We start from the raw sequence: 19,969 nt of genomic DNA, 5'->3' as shown, positions 1-19,969 counted from the left end.
TAGTCCAGGACAGCCAAAGTCTCTGCGATTGTTTTCGAGCCCACAGGCTTTTGTTTCGAAGGCAAACATATTACTTATTGAGATACACACTCGCCTCATCTGAACTTTAACCTGGTGACAGATGTTTTGCTTGTCTCCTTATTGTATTCATCTCTGCTGCATTGTGGAATGAATAAGTTGAACTGGGTTGGGTGGAGAAGGATTTTCAAGGGGGCTTATAAATCTCTCAAATTACAAGGCTCCAGACTCTAAGCCATTGCTCGGCAGGCGCTTATTAGGGACATAGTTGGGATTTTATTGTTCCTCTGCCCTCTTCTTCTCTCCTGAAAATGTCCATCGTGTTGGGACCTGTCTTTCACAAGCACCAGCACACCCACTGGTACTGCTGTCCATCCTTATGTGTAAATGTGGACAGGAGACAACATCCTGCTAATCTATGGTTAGGACAAAGCAGCAAATTTCAACAATGTCCATCTTGCACAGAGAGCAGCACTTATCACTGAATAGTAAACTTTTGAAGGGCCAAACAGCGCAGTTAGATCACTAACATTTACACATCATTAATGTACATTGTGGCAAGAGAAATCTTCATCTTGCCTCCGCATAGAATCAGGAGGAGTTTTATTCCCTTTATGTTCCTTCTTCCATGATCAAATGCCAATAGGACATAAGCATTGCTGGCAAGTCTAACAATTATTGCCCATCCCTGTGGGAAGGTGGTGATAAGCTGCATTCTTGACTTTGCAGATGTCATGGTATGGGTATACCCGTGCTGAATATGAGAGAGGAGTGTTGGAAATGGTGAAGAAAAATTGTTAGTTATTTGGAAGTAATACTATTCAATGCACCTGGAATGTGCCTCAAGGTCACAGGATGGAAAGCTGACTTCAAGCAAAACTGGGCAATTGGCTGCAGTGCATACTTTGTAACCTTTCTATGCCAGTAGAAGAAGGAGTGAGTGTTCAAATAAAGGAAAAAAAGAGGTGATGTTCAAGGATGAGATATTATTCTGTTTCATTCTAGTAGAAGACTGTTGGGGGATACCATGACATTTGAAGGAGCACAGAGGGAATTGCAAGACTGATAATAGTGGTGAGGGTCTGCGATTACATAGATACAATAGAAAACCTGAAATTTCTCTCCTTTAAGCAGAGGACATTTAAGGGGAGAATTAAGAGGTATGTTATGATCCCGGTTGTGATACTATCAGACGATTCAGATCCCAGAAAGAATCCTGGCTTGATAGACCATACAAAATAAAACAAAGAAACTGCAGACTCTGGAGGTCTGAATCACTCAAACAGAAATTGCTGGAAAACACTCAGCATCTGTACAGAGAAAATAAAGTTCATGTTTTGAGTCCAGTGACCCTTCTTCAGACATGCGGAGAAACTCCGCATGTCTGAAGAAAGGTCACTTGACTCAAAACATGAACTTTGTTTATTCTCCACAGATGCTGAGTTTCGCCAGCACTGTCTGTGTCTGTGTGTTGATCTTTTTTTTTGTTGAATCTGGAATCGTGGTGGTAATTCAGTGAAAAATATTCATATGCAAATATTATTTAATAACGAAACAGAAGTTTTGATTTGGAGATGCCGGTGTTAGACTGTGTTGTACAAAGTTTAAAATCACACAGGTTATAGTCCAACAGGTTTAATTGGAAGCACACTAGCTTTCGGAGCGACGCTCCTTCATCAGGTGAAAAGAAAGCAAGCAAAGCAATATTACAATTAGAATGATCTTGACACAAACGTTAAAATGAAGTTTCAGCTTGGTTCCCAAAGACAAATTTGCAGAGAAATTACTCCCCTTTCTCAACTCAAAGCATCGACTCAACTGATCTTTATAGTTTCTCCTTCTTCAATTGTGGAGACTATTTTCTGATTTCTATCTGAACTTTGTGATATGAATCATTCATAATTCTGATTATGCCTCCAATTCTAACTTGCATCCCAAATTATTTGGGCTTAGAAGTTGCAGAAATACAATAAAAACCCTTGCAACTGCAGTAACTGGCATTGTCTGAACTGAAAAATGTTGACTATGAGATAAACTAAAATTCTCAGCTTTTGATTCTTTTCATTAAAACTCTCTGGTGTTTTCTGAACTGAACTGAGAAAAAAAAGTATTGAATGTGGTTACATTATTTGTTACATACCCAAAAGTATAAACCTCTTATTGCATTAACTGTCCCGGGATTCTTCCAGATCCTTTATTGCTGTCATGTATCTCCATGGAACTGATGCATTGAGGTCACTGTTCCAAAATAATTTTCTGAGCTTCCAACAAAAAACCCCTCACACTCTAATTCCCATCCATTTGCCTTTTGTTGAAAAACAATCCAAATTTCAAATATGATAATATATATGACATATCTTTCATCATAATTATAAAGTGCTTGAGAGCTTAAATAAGGAGAAACAATTTACATTGGCAAAATGGAATACACTACACTGGCTTCAGTAGGTACAGCTTCAAAAGCAGTCAGGAGGTTCAATACTGTCCAGGACAAGTTAGCCAGTTAATTGGCACCCCATTCACCATCTTCAGCATTAATTCCCTGCATGGCTCCAACTGTGTGTACCATTTACAAAATGCATTGCGGCAACCAGTTAAAGCCCCTTCAATAGCACTTTCCAAATTTACAACTAATGCCATCTGGAAGAATAACAGCAGCAGATACATCACCAGCAGGTTGCTCTCTAAGCCATACACTATCCTGACGTGGATCTATAACAGTATTCTTGCAATACTGCTGGGTCAAAATTCTGGAAATCTTCTTAATAGCACTGTGGGTTTATCTATAACACATGGATTGGAGTGGTACAAGGCAGCTTACCACCATCTTCTCAAGAGCAATTAGGGCTGGTCAATAACTTCCAGCCTGCAAGTGACATTCAAATCTCATGCACAAATAAAGAATGTAGGGTGTTGAAACAGTATAGACTGCTTTAAGGTTAATGGTAAAAAATAAAGCCAAGAGTGGATGAGAAGCCTTTTTGTTCACCTGGGATAAGTGAGTATGCAAAAACTTGGCAGATGGAGCATAATTTGGAAAAAATGTCAGGTGATGCACTTTATCGGGAGCAATAGAAGATATTTAAAAGGAGAAAGACTGAGGAAAGATGCAGCACAGAGGGCTTTTGAGTGTCTTTGTGCATTAATCACAGAAAGCTTTGATCCATGGGATTTGAAAGGGAATGGTGTATTAAAATAAGGAGGTCTTGCTAAAACAATACAAACATGAGTCAGTGCATACCTGGAATACTGTGAGCAGCATTGGCCCCCTGGTCAAAAGAAGGATAGACTAACGTTGGAGGCGCCCCAGAGAAGGTTTATGAGTTTGATCCCAGGTATGAAGGGATTTTCTTATGGGAAGAGGTTGAGTAGATTGAGTTTGCATTCATTGACGTTCAGAAGAATAAGAAGAGACTTTAGTGAAACATGTAAGATTCTTAGGGGCTCACCAGGGTATGTACAGAGAGGTGGTTTCCCCTTATGGGAAAATTCAGGACGAAATGGCATGATCTTACAATAAGGGTCAACCATGTATGACAAAAGGAAGTAGGAATTTTCCTCTCAAAGGGTAATGAATCTGTGGAATTCGTCACCACAATGGGCCATCAAGGCTGCGTCATTAAATATATTCAAGGCTGAGTGAGACAGAATTGTAATCAGCAAGATTAGATTCCCTACAGTGTGGAATTAGGCCCAACAAGTCCACACCAACCCTCCAAAGATCAACCTACCCAGACTCATTTCCCTCTGACTAATGCACCTAACACTATGGGCAATTTAACATGGCCAATTCACCTAACCTGCACATTTTTGGACTGTGGGAGGAAACCAGGGCACCTGGAGGAAACGCACGCAGACACGGGGAGAACGTGCGATCTCCACACAGTTGCCCGAGGCTGGAACCGAACCTGGGACCCTGGTGCTGTGAGGCAGCAGTGCTAACCACTGAGCCACTGTGCTGTCCCAAGAGAATCGAGGATTAGTGGATAAAGGAGATACGTGGAGTTGAGGATGATCAGATCGGCCACAATCTCATTGAATCATGGAGCAGATTTGATGGCCTGAATGGCCTGCTTGTCCTCTTTTCTCTTGCAGCCTTATGGAGTTATGATCTGGAATCTACTGCTTGAGAGCCTGGTGAAAAGCCTTTATAACTTCCTCAAAGTGCTTGGAAATATTTATGTGGGCGTTAATAACAAACATAACTTGTAGTGCTACAGAGAAAATGCAGGGGAATGGGATTAATTTCAGAGAGATGGCACAGACTTGGTGGGCCGAATGGCCACCTCAGTACTGTATGTTTGCACAAGTTTGAGGCACGGAACCTTGCATTCTTTTTATTCTTGTGTATCCAAGAAGATATTGAGTCAGTTTGCTGTTCGACCATTACAACAGCAAAATCCAGGGCTGTGTAGCCATTAGTCAGGAGAGCATCATCCCACATGGATGGCTTTATTAACTTCTAAGCTAGCACTGTAGCCTTCAACTGGACATAGTACAAATATTAATGGGAGTCTGTCTTCCTTGCAGGAAAAATGGTGACCACTGCATATTGTCTACAAGATCACTTGATGCAAGTCAACTCCACCTTGTGTCATGCACAGACAAGACCAGTCACGGGATCAATTACCTGCAATACTCAGCCCTGCCCTGCAAGGCAAGTATTACAACTGAATTTGTAAGCATGTGCCAAGTTACTGTACATTTTACATTAAGGTGATAGTAAGACGGTACATCAGACAGTGCTGCACTCTCTCTGATTGGATACCAAGTGTCAGCCTCGACTATGTACAAGGCAGTTGAGTGGGACTTTTAGATCACAAGCTTCTGTCTCAGGTGAGAGCTCCACTTCCAAGCCACTGCTGACCCAGTGTGGGTGTGAAAGCTTGAGACACAGGGAACGGGTCATGGGCCGGGGAACTCACAAAATGCTCTCTGGGCGGATGAAGCCATTTCGTCATGATCTTACGTCAAACCATCTTTGAGATGTGCTACTGCTGGACATTGCAGATGCACACGGGCTCAGTTCAAAGTAGATCGAGCTGATGAGTGGAGTCTAGTCACCATCGAAGATTGTAGGTGGTCTCTATTCAAGCAGCATCGAGGTTGGTGGTCTTTGAACTTGTTGCGGCATGTGAAGTCAAATGTATGAGGTTTCTCTTTCTTTTTGAAAAGAAAAGTTTAATTAACTGGATTTGGCTGTCTGAATGGAAGAGAGCCGTGTTATTGATGTGCTAATGCACTGTGCTGGTGATCTGCAATAGGATACAGAAACATCAATGTGGTTCGAAATAAACTGTCTGCACTGGAATAGGGGAACCAAGACGAGGTAGCATTGTTAAAAAAAAATGGCTGACCCCAGGGACTGGTAATGGATCCAATCGACAGGGATGTAGCCTGTTCAGGAATGTAACCTGAGACATCAAGGACACCTGGGGCAGGCTGAGAATGCCGATGCTATGGGAGGTGAGCAGCTACACACAGAACCTGCTCCAGTTAGCGTGAAAGGACAAAACAAACGTTTGGATTTTGCCACAGGCTGCTAGGGTCAACTGGAAGGGAATGCAACTCACCTGACTTGGAGGATGTGAAAACAGCAAAGTTAATTCAATGGGAGTGGGGGAGGGAAGAGGGCTGCATTTGTAAAGCATCTTTTACGCCCACTGGATACTTAGAAACACTGTCCAGTTGTTGTAAGATACATGGCAGTCCATTTTTACACAGCAAGCTCCCACAGACATCATTCACAGGCAGTTCCTGTCCTGTGCTGTGGGCTGAGGGGTAAATACAGATCAGGGCTCATTCAAAATTGTGATCATCTTCTGGATTTCATCCAAGAGGGTAGCCTTGAGTTAAATATTTTTAACGTGAAAAATGGCAACTACAGTCCTCAATTTCTGGGGGAGCTCTCAAATCCACAAACCTGATATTCAAAGGTAAGGTCCGAGCTGAACAGTGGCTGATTGCTGCTCACTGGAGCTGGGATTCTATCAAGCAAACTTAATCTGATTACGTTCAACTCAATTCAACTCAATTCAGTGATTTAGAGCAAAGCCATTCAATTCAACCCCAGGGGCATTGGGCAATGGTCTTCCCTCTACCTCCCCCTTCCAGGCACCCAATGGCACGTGGATAGAACCACCCAGCCAGCCAATGGCTATCACCATCACAAAGTGCACCCATTGTGCACTCTGGTGTGGGCACTTCTATCAGAGGAGCTCTGAGGGAAGATCACATTCATAATGGAATGGGACCACTGTGGTGGTTCTCCTAATTGACCATCGCTGGGACTATGTGTCCAGGGTCCTGCCACCATCCATGGGACTTCAGCATTCATAAGAAAAAATTAAGGCGTTGACTCTTCTTGGTCTGCGATTCCAATGCCTCTCGAAGAAACAAGTAGATAAGGTGGTCAAGAAAGCTTGCCTGCATCAGTCGGCACGGTGGCTCAGTGGTTAGCACTGCTGCCTCATTATTTTGAAAAATGTGTTGCTGGAAAAACGCAGCAGGTCAGGCAGCATCAAAGGAGCAGGCGAATCAATGTTTTGGGCATATGCTCAAAACATCAATTCTCCTGCTCCTTTAATGCTGCCTGACCTGCTGCGCTTTTCCAGCAACACATTTTTCAGCTCTGATCTCCAGCATCTGCAGTCCTCACTTTCTCCTGCCTCATTATTTTGTAAACTTCTACATTTAGAATATTGCATACCGATCTGGTCTTCACCCTATAAGAAGGATATGACGACTTTGAAGATTGCTGATAATGGTTTACCAGGATGTTGCCTTATCTGGAGGGTATTAGCTATGAGGAGAAATTGGACAAACTTGGTTTGTTTTCACTTGTACATTGAAGATTGAGGGGCCATCTGATACAAGTTCACAAGATTAGAGAAGCTTGGATAGAATGGATAGTTAAAATCCTTTTCTCAGGATAGAAATGTCAATTCCTAGGGGAGGTAGGTTTAAGGTAAGGGGGTAAGTTTAAAGGAGATGTGAAAGAATAGAATAGAATGTGGTAACTACCTGGAATACATTACCAGAGGAGGTAGTCAAGGCAGATACAATAGCAACAATTAAGGGGCAATTGACAGACATATGAGCAAGCAGGGAATACATGGATATGGGCAGCATAGAGGCAAAGGAGTTTTAGTTTACAAAGGCATCAGGTGGCATCAGGTTGTGGGGGGTGGGGGTGTGTGACTTGTATCTTGGTACATGGTCAATCAAATCAAATTGAATGTTAATTGCTCCACCTTTGGCAGGGAGACTTTCAGCTCCTTTGGCTCCCAATGCTGAAGGGCTTTCCCCAACCTGCTCCAAGATGTTCCCCAAAAGCTACCTCCACTCGCAAACTTTGAGCATCTGCTTTATATTTCCTTCTGGGGCCTGGAGTTTAATTTTGATTGATAATGTGCATCCCAGAAGGAAAAGCCTGTAAAACATAGAAGTGACAGGTATTGGGTCAAATTGGAGTTCCTTTCTCAAAGGTACATGAGCTGCATTCAAACCAGACCCAGCCATTTCCAAAGGTTATTGGTTTCTGCAAGTACCTTGGGACTTTTTTTTCTGTCATGAAAGATGCAATACAAATGCATCTTTGTTGAGTTTCCCAAGTTGTATACCACTTAGCAACACAGTCATCGAAGGAATTGTTGACTTCGATTTTCCTTATTTCTAGGGTACAGACCCTTTGGCCCAACTCATCCATGCCGACCATGTTCCCAAACTAAACTAGTCCCACTTGCCTGCATTTGGCCCATAATTCTTCAAACCTTTCCTGTTCATGTACTTATTGAAACGTCTTTTAAACATTGTGATTATACCTGCATCCAACACTTCTTCCAGCAGTTCATTCCACACAGTAACCACTTTCTTCGTAAAAACGATGCCCCTCTTTGTCCTTTTTAAATATTTCTCCTGTCACCTTAAAATTATGTGCCCTAGCTTTGAACTCCTCCACCTTATGGAAAAAGCCTTTGCTATTCACCTCATCTATGCCCCTCGTGATTTTATAAACCTCTGTATGGTCACCCCTCAACTTCCTCCACTCCAGTGAAAAAAGTCCCAGTCCATTTTTATAACTCAAACCCTCCATCCCCGGCAACAACCTGGTAAATCTTTTCTGACCCGTCTCCATTTTAATCATCTTGGGTGACCAGGACTGCACACAGTACTCCAGAAGGGGCCTCGTCAACGACCAGCACATCCTCAACATGATGTCCCAACTACGTACACTCAAAGGTCTGAGCAACGAAAACAAGCCTGCCAAGCACCTTCTTAATCACCTGGTCTACTGGTGTCACAAATTTCAATAATGTACGGAGGAACCTCGATTATCCGAATGAGATGGGCAGGCAGTATTTCATTCAGATAATTGATTATTCGGTTAATTGATTCAATGCCTCTCCTCTGGGGCTCGGAGTTTTCTGAAGTTGCCTTTCTCCTCGCTCTGCCTGCCCTGCTCCCTCTCTCTGTCTCAGGGTTTGTTTCTGAGCAGACACACACTGTGTGAAAGGGACCTGCAGCATTGCTGAAGCCTCCTCCCCCTCCGCCGCCCCCCCCAATCAGTTCCATGGGATTGACACAGTGAGCATTTGCTAAGTCCGCTCCCCATTTAGGAGACGAAGCAGCAACACACCATGCATGAGCTACTTCCCCCCCCGCCCCCCAACCACCGTCTGCCTCCACACCCACCCCCTCTCACCCCCTCTCACCCCCAACCCACCTCTCCCCACCCCGTCCGCCCCACACACACCATTTGCCACCACCCATCCCCGTGATCACTGTTGGAAACATCATTTTGATATAATGTTTCCATCGGGACCTTGAGATCTTTGGATAATCTGAAATTTGGATAATTGATATTCGGATAATCGAGGTTCCTCTGTACTCCTTGATGAGGTGTCTGGCATCCTTTTTATAGTATGGGTTATGTTTTTCTCTGATGATTGATAGGATTGTGACATAAGCTCATTTTGACCCAACATGCTGGAAGAGTGCTGGAAATCAACAGAGTGCTGGAAATCAACGAGTGCACTATTGTCTAGGTGAGGCTGGCGTAGATAATTGAATGGAAGTCTGTTTCTGCCCTCCTCACCAACAGCACTATGCAACACCCTTGACACCAAAGCAACGCTGATTGCTCAGGATGAGTTTAACCCTGGCTCCCACTGTTGCTATGGCAGCAGAGTATAGTGTCATAAAATCTTTTTAATAATGAAGAACATATGATAGTGGAGCTAAAAGAGTTAATCTCTCAGAGCGGTTCTTATAAACCTGTCATGGACTCCCTTGAGTGTGGAAGATAAAAGAGTGATACAATTGAAGAAAATGTGATTTAAGGATTAGATAGATTTGATAGAGAGAAACTATTTCCTCCGGTGGGGAAGATCCAAACCTGGGAAATATATGATCTTAAATTAGGCTGTGCAGGAGTGAAATGAGGAAGTATTTCTTTTTCGTACAAAGTGCAATCAAAATTCAGAGTTTGCTTCCAAACTGGCTACAGATGGTGGGATTGGGAATTTTCAAGTTGGACATAAGCAGATTTTTATACCTGGAGAAAAGGTGAGTCAATTATAAACCTCTAAACGGTCACCCCTCAACCTCCTACACTCCAGTGAAAAACGGTGAAGATCAGCCAAGGTAGGATTGAATGATGGAACAGACTTGAAGAGCTGATTGTCTTTTTTTAATTCACCTGATGAATGTGGACCTTCCTCTCTGAGTCAGCATTTATTTCCAGAATCTAATTGTGCTGGAAGAGGGTGGTGGTGAGGTACCTTCTTGAACTGCTGCGATGTGTAGGGTGCTGGGGACACCCACAGTGTTGTTAGGCAATGAATACCAGGATTTTGACCCAAAGGCCTAATCCTGTCACTGCATTTCCTAGTGTTTATAGCTAAACCTTTTGCCTCATCATCCCACTACATTGAACTAATGACTTCAGCCTGCACCTGAAATCTAATCTCCTTACTCTTGTCACCCATGACCCTGTAAATCATTTTGAACTATAATTACAGTCAGTCTGGCGTGAGTTGGTTTTTCTTGTTAACGTATAGCCCCACAAGTGGATAATATGTTAATGAAGGAGGAATGCTGCTGTAGAATTCCACAAAGATGTGAAGAGCTCCTTGGCTTCAATTTTTGTCAGGCCTGGACAAATCCATTCACCATGGCCACCACCCCCTGAGCAAATTGCTGATTTTAAGCAGTATGAATGTCATTTTTTAGTTCAGAGTGATGGACAAGTTGAAACCTATAGCTCCTGTATAAGTTACACAAAGACTACACTGTACGCAATTTCAGTACCTGTAGATTATGCTGTGGTTTAACACACTTCAATTGAGCGTTCTGTTGAGTATTAGATCAAAAGGGAGATTTGGTTTATTTTCCTGCCATTCGAATAAATAAGTCTCCATGTTGTCCTTGCCTTCAACCGAGAGACTGGTATTTTCCAAGATGCACATTGCAGCACGTGGAATCAAGCCCTGTTCATGATCAGTTAATGCTGGATGTCTTCAGGTGTGGTCACACACTCCCTAAAGATGTTTATCTCAGCAATTTTGCTCCATCCTGCCAGGGAAAAGTTGGTCGTTAATGCCTTTTCAGTGACAGTCTTAAACTCTAAGGCCCAAGTTTGCAGGTCCACTTCTTCCCTTCATGCTCTCAGATTTACCGGACCGTCCCTGCTCTAACTTTCTTCCCCCAATTCTCAAAATCAGTGTTAGTGCAGACCACTTCTTTGTTGACCAGCATGGATGTGATGGGCCAAATGGCCACCTTCTGCGCTGTAAACCTCTCTGAATCTGAGAGTCCTCGCAGTCAGCAGTCTCTATAGGTTTACCAAACATGCAGTCACCTCGTAATACCTGACCCTTTTTGACTTTTGTCCACAGTCCATTCTTGATAGTATCTTCTCATTTAGCATTTGGCTGTTCAGAGTAGAGAATTGAACTGTCTTCTCCTCAGTTCCTCAGTGTAAACATGCAGTAGAGCAAGAATGATTATAGGAATAGATACAAACATTACTTTAAAACAGACAAAATTGATGGTCTTTATTTGAAAAGAACAGTAATTTCAAGAGTTGAATCTTATCTGGCAGCAACATAAGTCACCGTTGTTCTCTCATTAGAGAGGAGAGGATCTTTAGATTAGATTACATTAGATTACATTACAGTGTGGACACAGGCCCTTCGGCCCAACAAGTCCACACTGACCCACCAAAGCACAACCCACCCATACCCCTACCCCTACATTTACATTTACCCCTTACCTAACACTATGGGCAATTTAGCATGGCCAATTCACCTAACCTGCACATCTTTGGACTGTGGGAGGAAACCGGAGCACCCGGAGGAAACCCACGCAGACACGGGGAGAACGTGCAAACTCCACACAGTCAGTCGCCTGAGGCGGGAATTGAACCCGGGTCTCTGGCGCTGTGAGGCAGCAGTGCTAACCACTGTGCCACCGTACCGCCCACTAACCATCTGTGATGGTTTAACCCGAGGGTCACCATGTCTCAGGTGAGGGGAGAGATTTAGAAGGCGAGTCCTTCATGGTAACCTCGGCCTATGCAGGAGTTGTACCCATATTATTAGCATCACTTTCCCAACCCATCAACAGAGCTAACCAACCCTCTGGCAGTAATAAGAGTTCTGATTCAATTCCGTTTTGAATTCTGCATTTACCACTCGTCGCCACAGCTGAGGAAGAATACATTGGATTTGGAAATGTTACTGTTTACTTGAAAAATAACCAGGCTGCATAAACAAATGGATTGCAAAGTTGCAAAATGGTTACATTAAAAAGGACGGTTTGTGTGAATAGTGTTGAGTTTAGAAGTTTGAAGAGTGAGCTCAAATCAAGGTGCTTGAAGGTAAGCTAAGAAGTTGATCGGAGAGGGAAGAGTAATCTCTTCCAAACATTTTCTTTATTTCTCATCTCAGTCTAGCATCTTGCTCCCACTCTGACTTCCCTGTCCTCGGCCTGCTTTAGTGTTCTAAAGAACCTCAACGCGAGCTCTAAAAATGGCACCTCACCTTTTGAGCTAGCACTCTGCAGTTTTTGTTTGACAATATTGGTCATTACCTCCAATTGTATTTCCTGTTCACTGAATGCTGGAGAAACACAACAGCAACATCATTGGAGCTAGGTTTTCGAGTCTGGTATAACTCTTTGGAATTGAAGAAGAGTCGTACTGGACTCAAAGTGCTAACTGTTTCTTTCTCCATAGATGCTGCCAGAGGTGCTAAGTTTCTCCAGCAATTACTGTGTTTGTTTCAGATCTCCAGAATCCGTAGTATTTTTCTTCCATTTCATCTTTTCTTTCCTTCCATTGTCCTTTTTGCAATATCACCACTCACAAGTCAGCTGTGCTCACCCTCCATTCTTATGTCCATGACCATGAAACCTTGTGCTATTTAATCTCTCTAGCCCTCCACCTAATCACAAACCTTCCCTTTACTTTTTCCTACACCTTGCACTTGTTCAAAACCTATTAAAATCCTGTATTTGCTCACTTCCAAAGAAGGGTAATCATCAACTCACAACATTCACTGCTTCTTTCTGATGTGTGAACCACCGAGTATTTTCAGCATTTTGCGTTTCATTTCAAGTGTTTTCCTCTGCTGGGGATATCCTACATAACAGACATATCCTTAAGATCAGAACTTGGCTATTCAGCAATCATCTTCTGAAGCCCTTCTTGCAGATGGAAATCTGACACACATTGCCCTCCCAAAAAGCTATTGAGGACTGGGGAATCATTTGAAACCTCCAAAACTCAGATGGATTGATTTTTGTTAGGCAATGATTTTAAAATGGTAGTTGGAATGTGGAGGTGCGGGTGTTGGCCTGGGGTGGATAAAATCAGAACTTCAACGACACCAGGTTATAGTCCAACAGGTTTATTTGAAATCACAAGCTTTCAGAGCCTCGATCCTTCATCACCTGAAGAAGGGGCAGTGCTCCGAAAGCTTGTGATTTCAAATATACCAATTGGATTAGAACCTGGTTTTGTGTGACTTCTGACAATGATTTTAATGGTTCTGGAACCAAGGCAGACTGTTGGAGTTAATGTTTGAGGTGCTGACTGGCCTGTTCCTGTTCCTATCTTGAACTCCACTATGCAAGTTGATGTGTGTATTTATAATGCTAACTCAATCGGCAAGGTGTTAAAAAATATACAAAAATATAACGACATAGCTCCTTTCTGTCCTCAGCACGCCCCAGAGCCCTTTAAAGGGCAAATATGCAATTCTGAAGTCTAGTCAGCATAGCAATGTAAGAAATGCAGTAGCCAATTCACACGCAACAAGCTCTCACAACAGCTCAATAAAGGACCAGATCTGTAGAAATTATATAGTTTCAACTTAGGACTAATGAAGACACTAGAGAGACCCTCTATTTTCATTATTTAATGCCACAGAATTATTTGCACTCGACTGTGCAGATTGCATAGAAAATCCCCCTGTGAACACTGAACACACTAAGCTTGATATACACGTCTCACAGGCAGGAGCCAGCACATCTGCAAATGAGTTCAGGGCAGGAATAACCAAACTGAAATGTTTGGCTTGTATTAAGATATCACTTAGTCCTTGGGAGTTGGACAAGATTCCACTGTCTAATTTTTTTTTGTTTGTAGGGTTGAGGGTTTTTCTCTATTTATGCTTTGCCCTGGAGATGAAATAGCTCTGAGACAGACAGAGGGGTAAAAGTGTTCAGTCACTGTGCTGCAGACACTACAGAAACCTCTCCGTCCAAAGCTTATTTGTGTGTTGATACTGTTTACATACCCTGACCCCACTTGTGTCTTAACTATAACCTGCGAACAATGAGCAGGCAATCTTCATGCTTGCTGTCCAGGGGTTGAGACCTGAGTTTGGGAGGGTCTGTGGGAAGGACTGTAGGGTGGCCAGCTGCCACTCTGAGAGAGGTGGGCACTGCAGAGGTAGATGGGACGCACAAGGGTGGCTGAAAACCGATGTTCTGTTAAGCTTTCAAAGTGATCAAGGCAACTGAAGAATCAAAGCTGCCAGGAACATCAATGTGGAAGTCTACCCTTTCACAGGAATAAGATTTTTTTTTAAATCTGGTAGCTCTCTGATTGAACCTTAGGTAGGAGCCTCCCATTTCAAAATTTGATTTGATTTATTGTTATCATTTCACCATCTGTCATGGCAAGATTTGTACCAATGTCCCCCAGAACATTACCTGGGTTTGATGGTCTAGCGAAAATACCATAAGCCACGAGGTTTACACAATCATGAGGGGCATGTATAGGGTGAATAGCCAAGGCTTTTTCCCTGGGTTGCAGGAATCCAAAACTAGAGGACATAGGGTTAGGGTGAGAGGGGAAAGACATGAAAGGATCCTAAGGGGCAACGTTTTCATGCAGAGGGTAGTGCGTGTATGCAATAAGCTGCCAGATGAAGTGGTGGAGGCTTGTACGATTACATCATTTAAAAGGCATCAGGAGGGGTAAATGAAGAGGAAAAAGCTTAGAGAGATAAGGGTCAAATGCTGGAAAATGGGATGAGATTAATTTAGGATATCTATTTAGCATGCATGAGTAAGACTGAAGGGTCTGTTTTCATGCTGTGGAGCTCTATGACCCTATGTACCTACATACAGTGAAAAGTTTTGCGTGCAGATAGGCAGATCATAACCTTACAAGGACATATAGATCATAGGGTATTTAAACAGAGTGAAGTATACAAGATTACAACCACACAGGAGTTGTACAAAAGCAAGACTAACATCAAAATGGAACCAAGCCTGTCTGAGAGACAGAAACCGAGACACCTTATATGTGGATATTTTATTGACTCTTCAGTCTTACAGATCTTATATATTTTTTAAAAATGTGTCTATTTCCTAATGAATCTGTTCAGAAATGTTATTACACACCTCTGGAGTAGGTGCAACTTGAACACAGTTCTCCTGGCTCAGAATTAGGAGCACCACCACTGTGCTACAGGGATCTTTTTTTTAAATTCACTTGTTCAGAGATATTATGAAAAACACCTGGAGCAGGTGGGACTTGAACCCAAGCCCCCACAATCCAGAGGTAGGGACACCACCACTGTGAGAAGAACAGTTGCAGTTCTTTAGTCACACCAGTCAACTAATTAATCAATTAACCCCGTTCATTTGTCTAAGTACGTGTAGTTACTAATGTCCTGTGTTCCTCTGTGCTCCCACTCTGAGGGCACACCTCTGATACTCTGCATACCTTATGTGATTTTCCATATAATTAGGAGCTAATCTTAACATGTTATCTCTGCTTGGCACAGGGAGTCTGGGAACATGTCATCGAATAGACCCAGACTGCCTCAGATCAATTTTTCATACTCCATATTCACTGGGCTGGGAAGATTGCACCCATAATGTCAGGGTAGACAAGCTAGATTCATTCTGTCGATTCAATTTATATGTTTCATCCAGCCACGTAGGAGGCAGCATTCGCTATCCTCTGCACTCTGTTTTGCGTGCAACAAATAACAGCTTCATATTACATTTCAGTCTGTGTTATTTTAGCACAGTCATTAATCTCTTCAAAATCAGTGGTTAACATCTGGGGGGAAAAGTGGTGCAGACAGGAATTTAAAAGGAACTTGCTGTAAAACCAGTGGAAATAAAATCCCTTATAGCAATTTGACAATGCAGCCTGGAAAGGGAGAGTTTGCAAGTGGCATGTAGATGGATAAGGCACAAGTAACTTCAAGACGTAGATGTTTTATTTGCTCTTTTTTTTTCACTGGCTGAGCGAGCATTTATTTTCCATCCCTAACTGTCCTGGAGAAGGTGGTGTTGAGCTGCCTTCTTGAACAACTGCAGTCCTTTAGCAGTAGGGGCACCCACAGTGCTGTCAGGGAGGGCAGTTCCAGGATTTTGACCCAGTGACAATGAAGGAACAGCGATATATTTCCAAGTCAGGATGGTGAGTGATTTAAAGACAAACTTGCTGGTGGTGGTGTTCTCATGCATCTGCTGCCCTTGTCCTTCTCTTGATAGAAATCCCATGTTTGGGAAGAGTTGTCAATAAAATTTTGCCTAATATGGTTAAAACAAGACCAGGAATACCTAAAACTGAGATGTCAGTCAGGTGAAACTACAACACAGAACTACTTGCATTTTAAACAGTATAAGCAGCAATCAATAGACATGGCTAAGTCATTAGATTTTTTTTTAGATTAAATTCCCTGCGTTGTGGAAAATGCCATTTGGCCCAACAAGTCTGCACTGACCCTCCAAGAGTAACCCATTCCCCTACATTTACTCCTGACTATGTGCAATTTAGCACGGCCAGTTCACGTAACCTACACGTCTTTGGATTTTTGGGAGGAAATTGGAGCACCCAGAAGAAACCCACGCAGACAGGGGGAGAATGTGCAAATACCACCCAGACAGTCACCTGAGGTTGAATAGATCGCAGTCCCTGGCACTGAGAGGCAGCAGGGTTAACCACTGAGCCACCTAGTGATCCCATCACCAGCAGCTCAATTCTAAACTTTGCAGTCTGACCGCAGTTGTCTGTGGGACCATGCAGTACCATTTCGGAACATATGCAGCAGTTTGAATTGTCACGTGATGTTTGGCCTTTATATCGATGTTTACACCAAAATTGAAGGCACCATAACTCATGTCACAAGAAGACTGCTGTACCTCAGTTCATAGCAGTCTCTTACTTGAATCTGAAGGTTGTTGGTTTAAGTCTCACACCAGAGGCTTGACCACAGCATCTTTTGAGGGATACAGGGGGAGTGTGGCGATATCAGAGGTGCTGTCTTTCAGATGAGACTTTAAATTAAAGCCCCAACTTCCCTCTCAGATACACAGGAGAGGGCACTATTTTGGAGAAGGTCAGGGATGTTATCCCTGCCTCCCTTCGTTACCCATTCTGTGTCCATTTATCCTCAATAACACCATAAAAAAAATGATTAATTTGTTGACTGGTATGTAGAAAGAGCTGTAAGACTGAGGAGTTAATAAACTCCATCCACATTGTGAGGTATTTTGTTTTCTGCCTCACCTTGACAGGGGAGGTTCCAGGTGTAATCTTCAAGGGACAAAAGAAGGTCCTGTGCAGGGATTTCCCTTCAAGAGAAATGTTTCAAATAAGAACATGACAAATAGGAGAAGGACTAGGCTATTTGCCCCTGAAGCTTCACAATTCAAAAGATCACAGCTGATTTGCTGCAGGCCTCAACTACTCTTTAATACCATCTCCTAATAGCCCTCAACTCCCTGATATTTAGCTCCTCTTTAAATACTTTCAGTATTCTAGCCTCTACAACTTTCTGGGTTAGAGAATTCCAGACATGTATCAATTTTGCTGTCATGTAATGTAAGAATCAACACTGCCCTCAAGAGTAAAAAGGTGAAGTTGACAAAATCTATTTAGAGCATAGGGCCGCTTTCTCATCAGACAGAGATAGAGAGAGAGAGATAACTGGTGGTGGTTTCATCAATACACCTCAGGTGAGGGAAGGGTTTCAGAAGGAGAATCGTTCATCGTAACCTCTGATGGTTTGGAAATTGAACCAATACTGTTGGTAGCACTGTGCATCACAAACCTGCCATTCAACAAGATGAGTTAACTGACCACCACCCCCTCCAAAAGTACTTTATTGACTGTAATATGCTTTCGGTTATCCCAAGGTCATGGAAGGGTCTGTCTTAAAAACATCTTTTTCACTCTTCTTAAACTTAAGTGGTTGACCATTACTCAAAATGTTTTGTGATCAGTTCTCTTTTTCACGGGGTTCTCCAGCCTTGAAATCAAATTAATCCAAAGAAGGAGAGTGCAAACTCAGCAGCTGTCAATCATGCACTGCCATCACCCAAAATAACTCTTTGTGGACCCAGTATCAATTCCAGCAGCAACTGGAATCAAGTGCCATTTGTCTATTTAACATTGTTTTCACTGTACGTTGTAGTCTGGAATTACAGCCCTCTATCACGTCTGCATTTCTGTTATTAAAATGTCCTCATGATAACTGATCACAGTTTTCATAACGACGGTTGTGTAGGTTTCTGGCATACTATAGATGGGAGGCTGCCTGTAATATTCCAGTTTTAATTAAGATGACTGGCTTTCTGATGGGCATTGTTTGGATCCAGACATATCCGTTCCTCCCTAGCAACCTGAGAGGTTTTGCCACCTTGCTGGAATGTTACCCAGATTGTAATGCATCTGTCTTGGAGACAGGGGTTGGATTTTGATGTCTGCGACAGGGCTATGGTTTCTTTGGTTCAGACTACGGACAATTAACAGGCTGTCTCCATGTCTCAAGGAATGTCTTTAATTGGTCAGAGGGATCAATGAGAAATGAGCGGTCAGTTCTGCCGGAGTCATCAGAGTGGTTGGGAAATCCCTGCAAAGGATTTTTTTTTGTTTGTAGCAGCTCTCTGAGTATATCATGAAAGAGCCTCCGGTGTCAGTTTGTATCCAAGATGAGACAGAACCCAAGATATCTCTCTATGTGGATAGAGTTTATTAACTACTCAGTCTTACAGCTCCTTCTACACAAAAGTCAATTAATTAGTCAATTAATTTCAATCACTTACTTAAATACATGCTACACTCATATCCTGTGTCACAGGGCTATTGTGGTGTAGTGTCCCTACCTGCTCCAAAAGGATGTGAAAATAAAAAGTGTTCATTTCAGACTGGAATTCTCTGTCTGAATCCAAATTGGATACAGAGGTATTCCCAGGGATTTACTGCCCTGGTATTCTAAGTGGTAGCTGTCATGAGTTTGAAAGATGCTGTTGAAATGCTGTGATGAGATGATACTATAGAGAGTCTGCACAGCAGTGCAGTGCCCCAGTGCTAGGGGGAGTGAACCTCTAATTGGTTGGTCAGGCTGCTAATCAAATGTACTATTTTACCCTGGATGGTGCCAAGCTCCTTGAGTGTTGGCACGGCTGTGTTCAACCAGGCAAGTTGACTTAATTGCTTGCTGTTTTATCACGAGGGCTTTGGCTGTTGAGTTTGCTCAGTTGCCTCGTTGGATTTTTTCCTTGCAGACCAACTCGAATCAGCTGGTAATAAAGCAAATCTGAAACTTGTGAGCCATTAGAACACATGCACATTCCTTTTGCTCTCTCTGTGGGACGGAAGGAGAGGAGCATGGGTCAAAACTTTACTTGGCTACTGTCCAGATGTTATTAGAGAAAGGGAGAGAGGTTATTGTCAGACAGACTGGTAGCAGTGGCTGGCAAAATGCATAGTCTACTCTGAGGGTCAATACACCCAGGTTCTGGGCATCTGAATCCCAAATCACCTTTCTTTCAATAGATTTCATTCTCTCCCCAAAGGGAAACTCTCCTCCAACTCAGCTTGTGATAATGTAAATTTTGCAACATTCAACTATGACCTCTGTGGCTGTTTGTTCTTTTAAAGCTCACTCTCAACTCTGAACTCCATGAGCAAGGCCAGAATTTATTGCCAGTTCCTAGTTGCCACGAATTTAGCCAAATGACTTGCCACATTAGTTTACAGAGTAGTTTAAAAATCAGCCACAGCGTGGGACAGGAGTCACATGTAGGCACAACTCAGTATAAACAGCAGGTTCCTATCTTAAAAAGGCATTCGTGAATGTGTTACGTTTTAAGCAGCCTTTTGAATACTTACTGCAACCAGCTTTCTATTTACCAATTTCATTTATAACTTTGGACATTTTCTATAACTGAGATCTCTGCACTTCTCCAATTCTGACTGTTTGAGAATCTTCAGTTTTAGTTGCCCCCATCGTGGCAGATGTGTCTTCAGCTCTGAGATGCTTACACTTGAAGCCTTCTGTGTTTTAAAGTCCTTCTTCTGTAAAATCTATCTCTGTGACTCATTGTCTAAAATCCCCTTGTGCCATATTCTGTTTGATAATGCTCCTGTCAACTGCCTTGAGATATTATTCTGCATCCAAGGTACCATATAAAT

General features: G+C 42.7%; 1 protein-coding gene across 3 annotated transcripts in view; it reads left to right on the top strand.

Moving 5' to 3' along the window:
• The window catches only part of adamts18 (ADAM metallopeptidase with thrombospondin type 1 motif, 18), a 266,551-nt gene that overhangs the window by 194,889 nt on the left and 51,693 nt on the right, over nucleotides 1-19,969 (top strand). For all 3 annotated transcript variants that reach the window (XM_087995705.1, XM_043706550.2, XM_087995706.1), the window contains one exon: nucleotides 4,549-4,675. In XM_087995705.1, coding sequence (XP_087851831.1) covers nucleotides 4,549-4,675 — 127 coding nt within the window. The remainder of the gene's footprint in view (nucleotides 1-4,548; nucleotides 4,676-19,969) is intronic.

The sequence above is a fragment of the Chiloscyllium plagiosum genome, unplaced genomic scaffold (genome assembly GCF_037043375.1).
Source record: "Chiloscyllium plagiosum isolate Xiang-an unplaced genomic scaffold, Cpla_swu_hap1 HiC_scaffold_17, whole genome shotgun sequence".
NCBI classification, from domain to species: domain Eukaryota; kingdom Metazoa; phylum Chordata; class Chondrichthyes; order Orectolobiformes; family Hemiscylliidae; genus Chiloscyllium; species Chiloscyllium plagiosum.
Note: the sequence above shows the minus strand (reverse complement) of the source record. Positions and strands in the feature narration are given on the sequence as shown.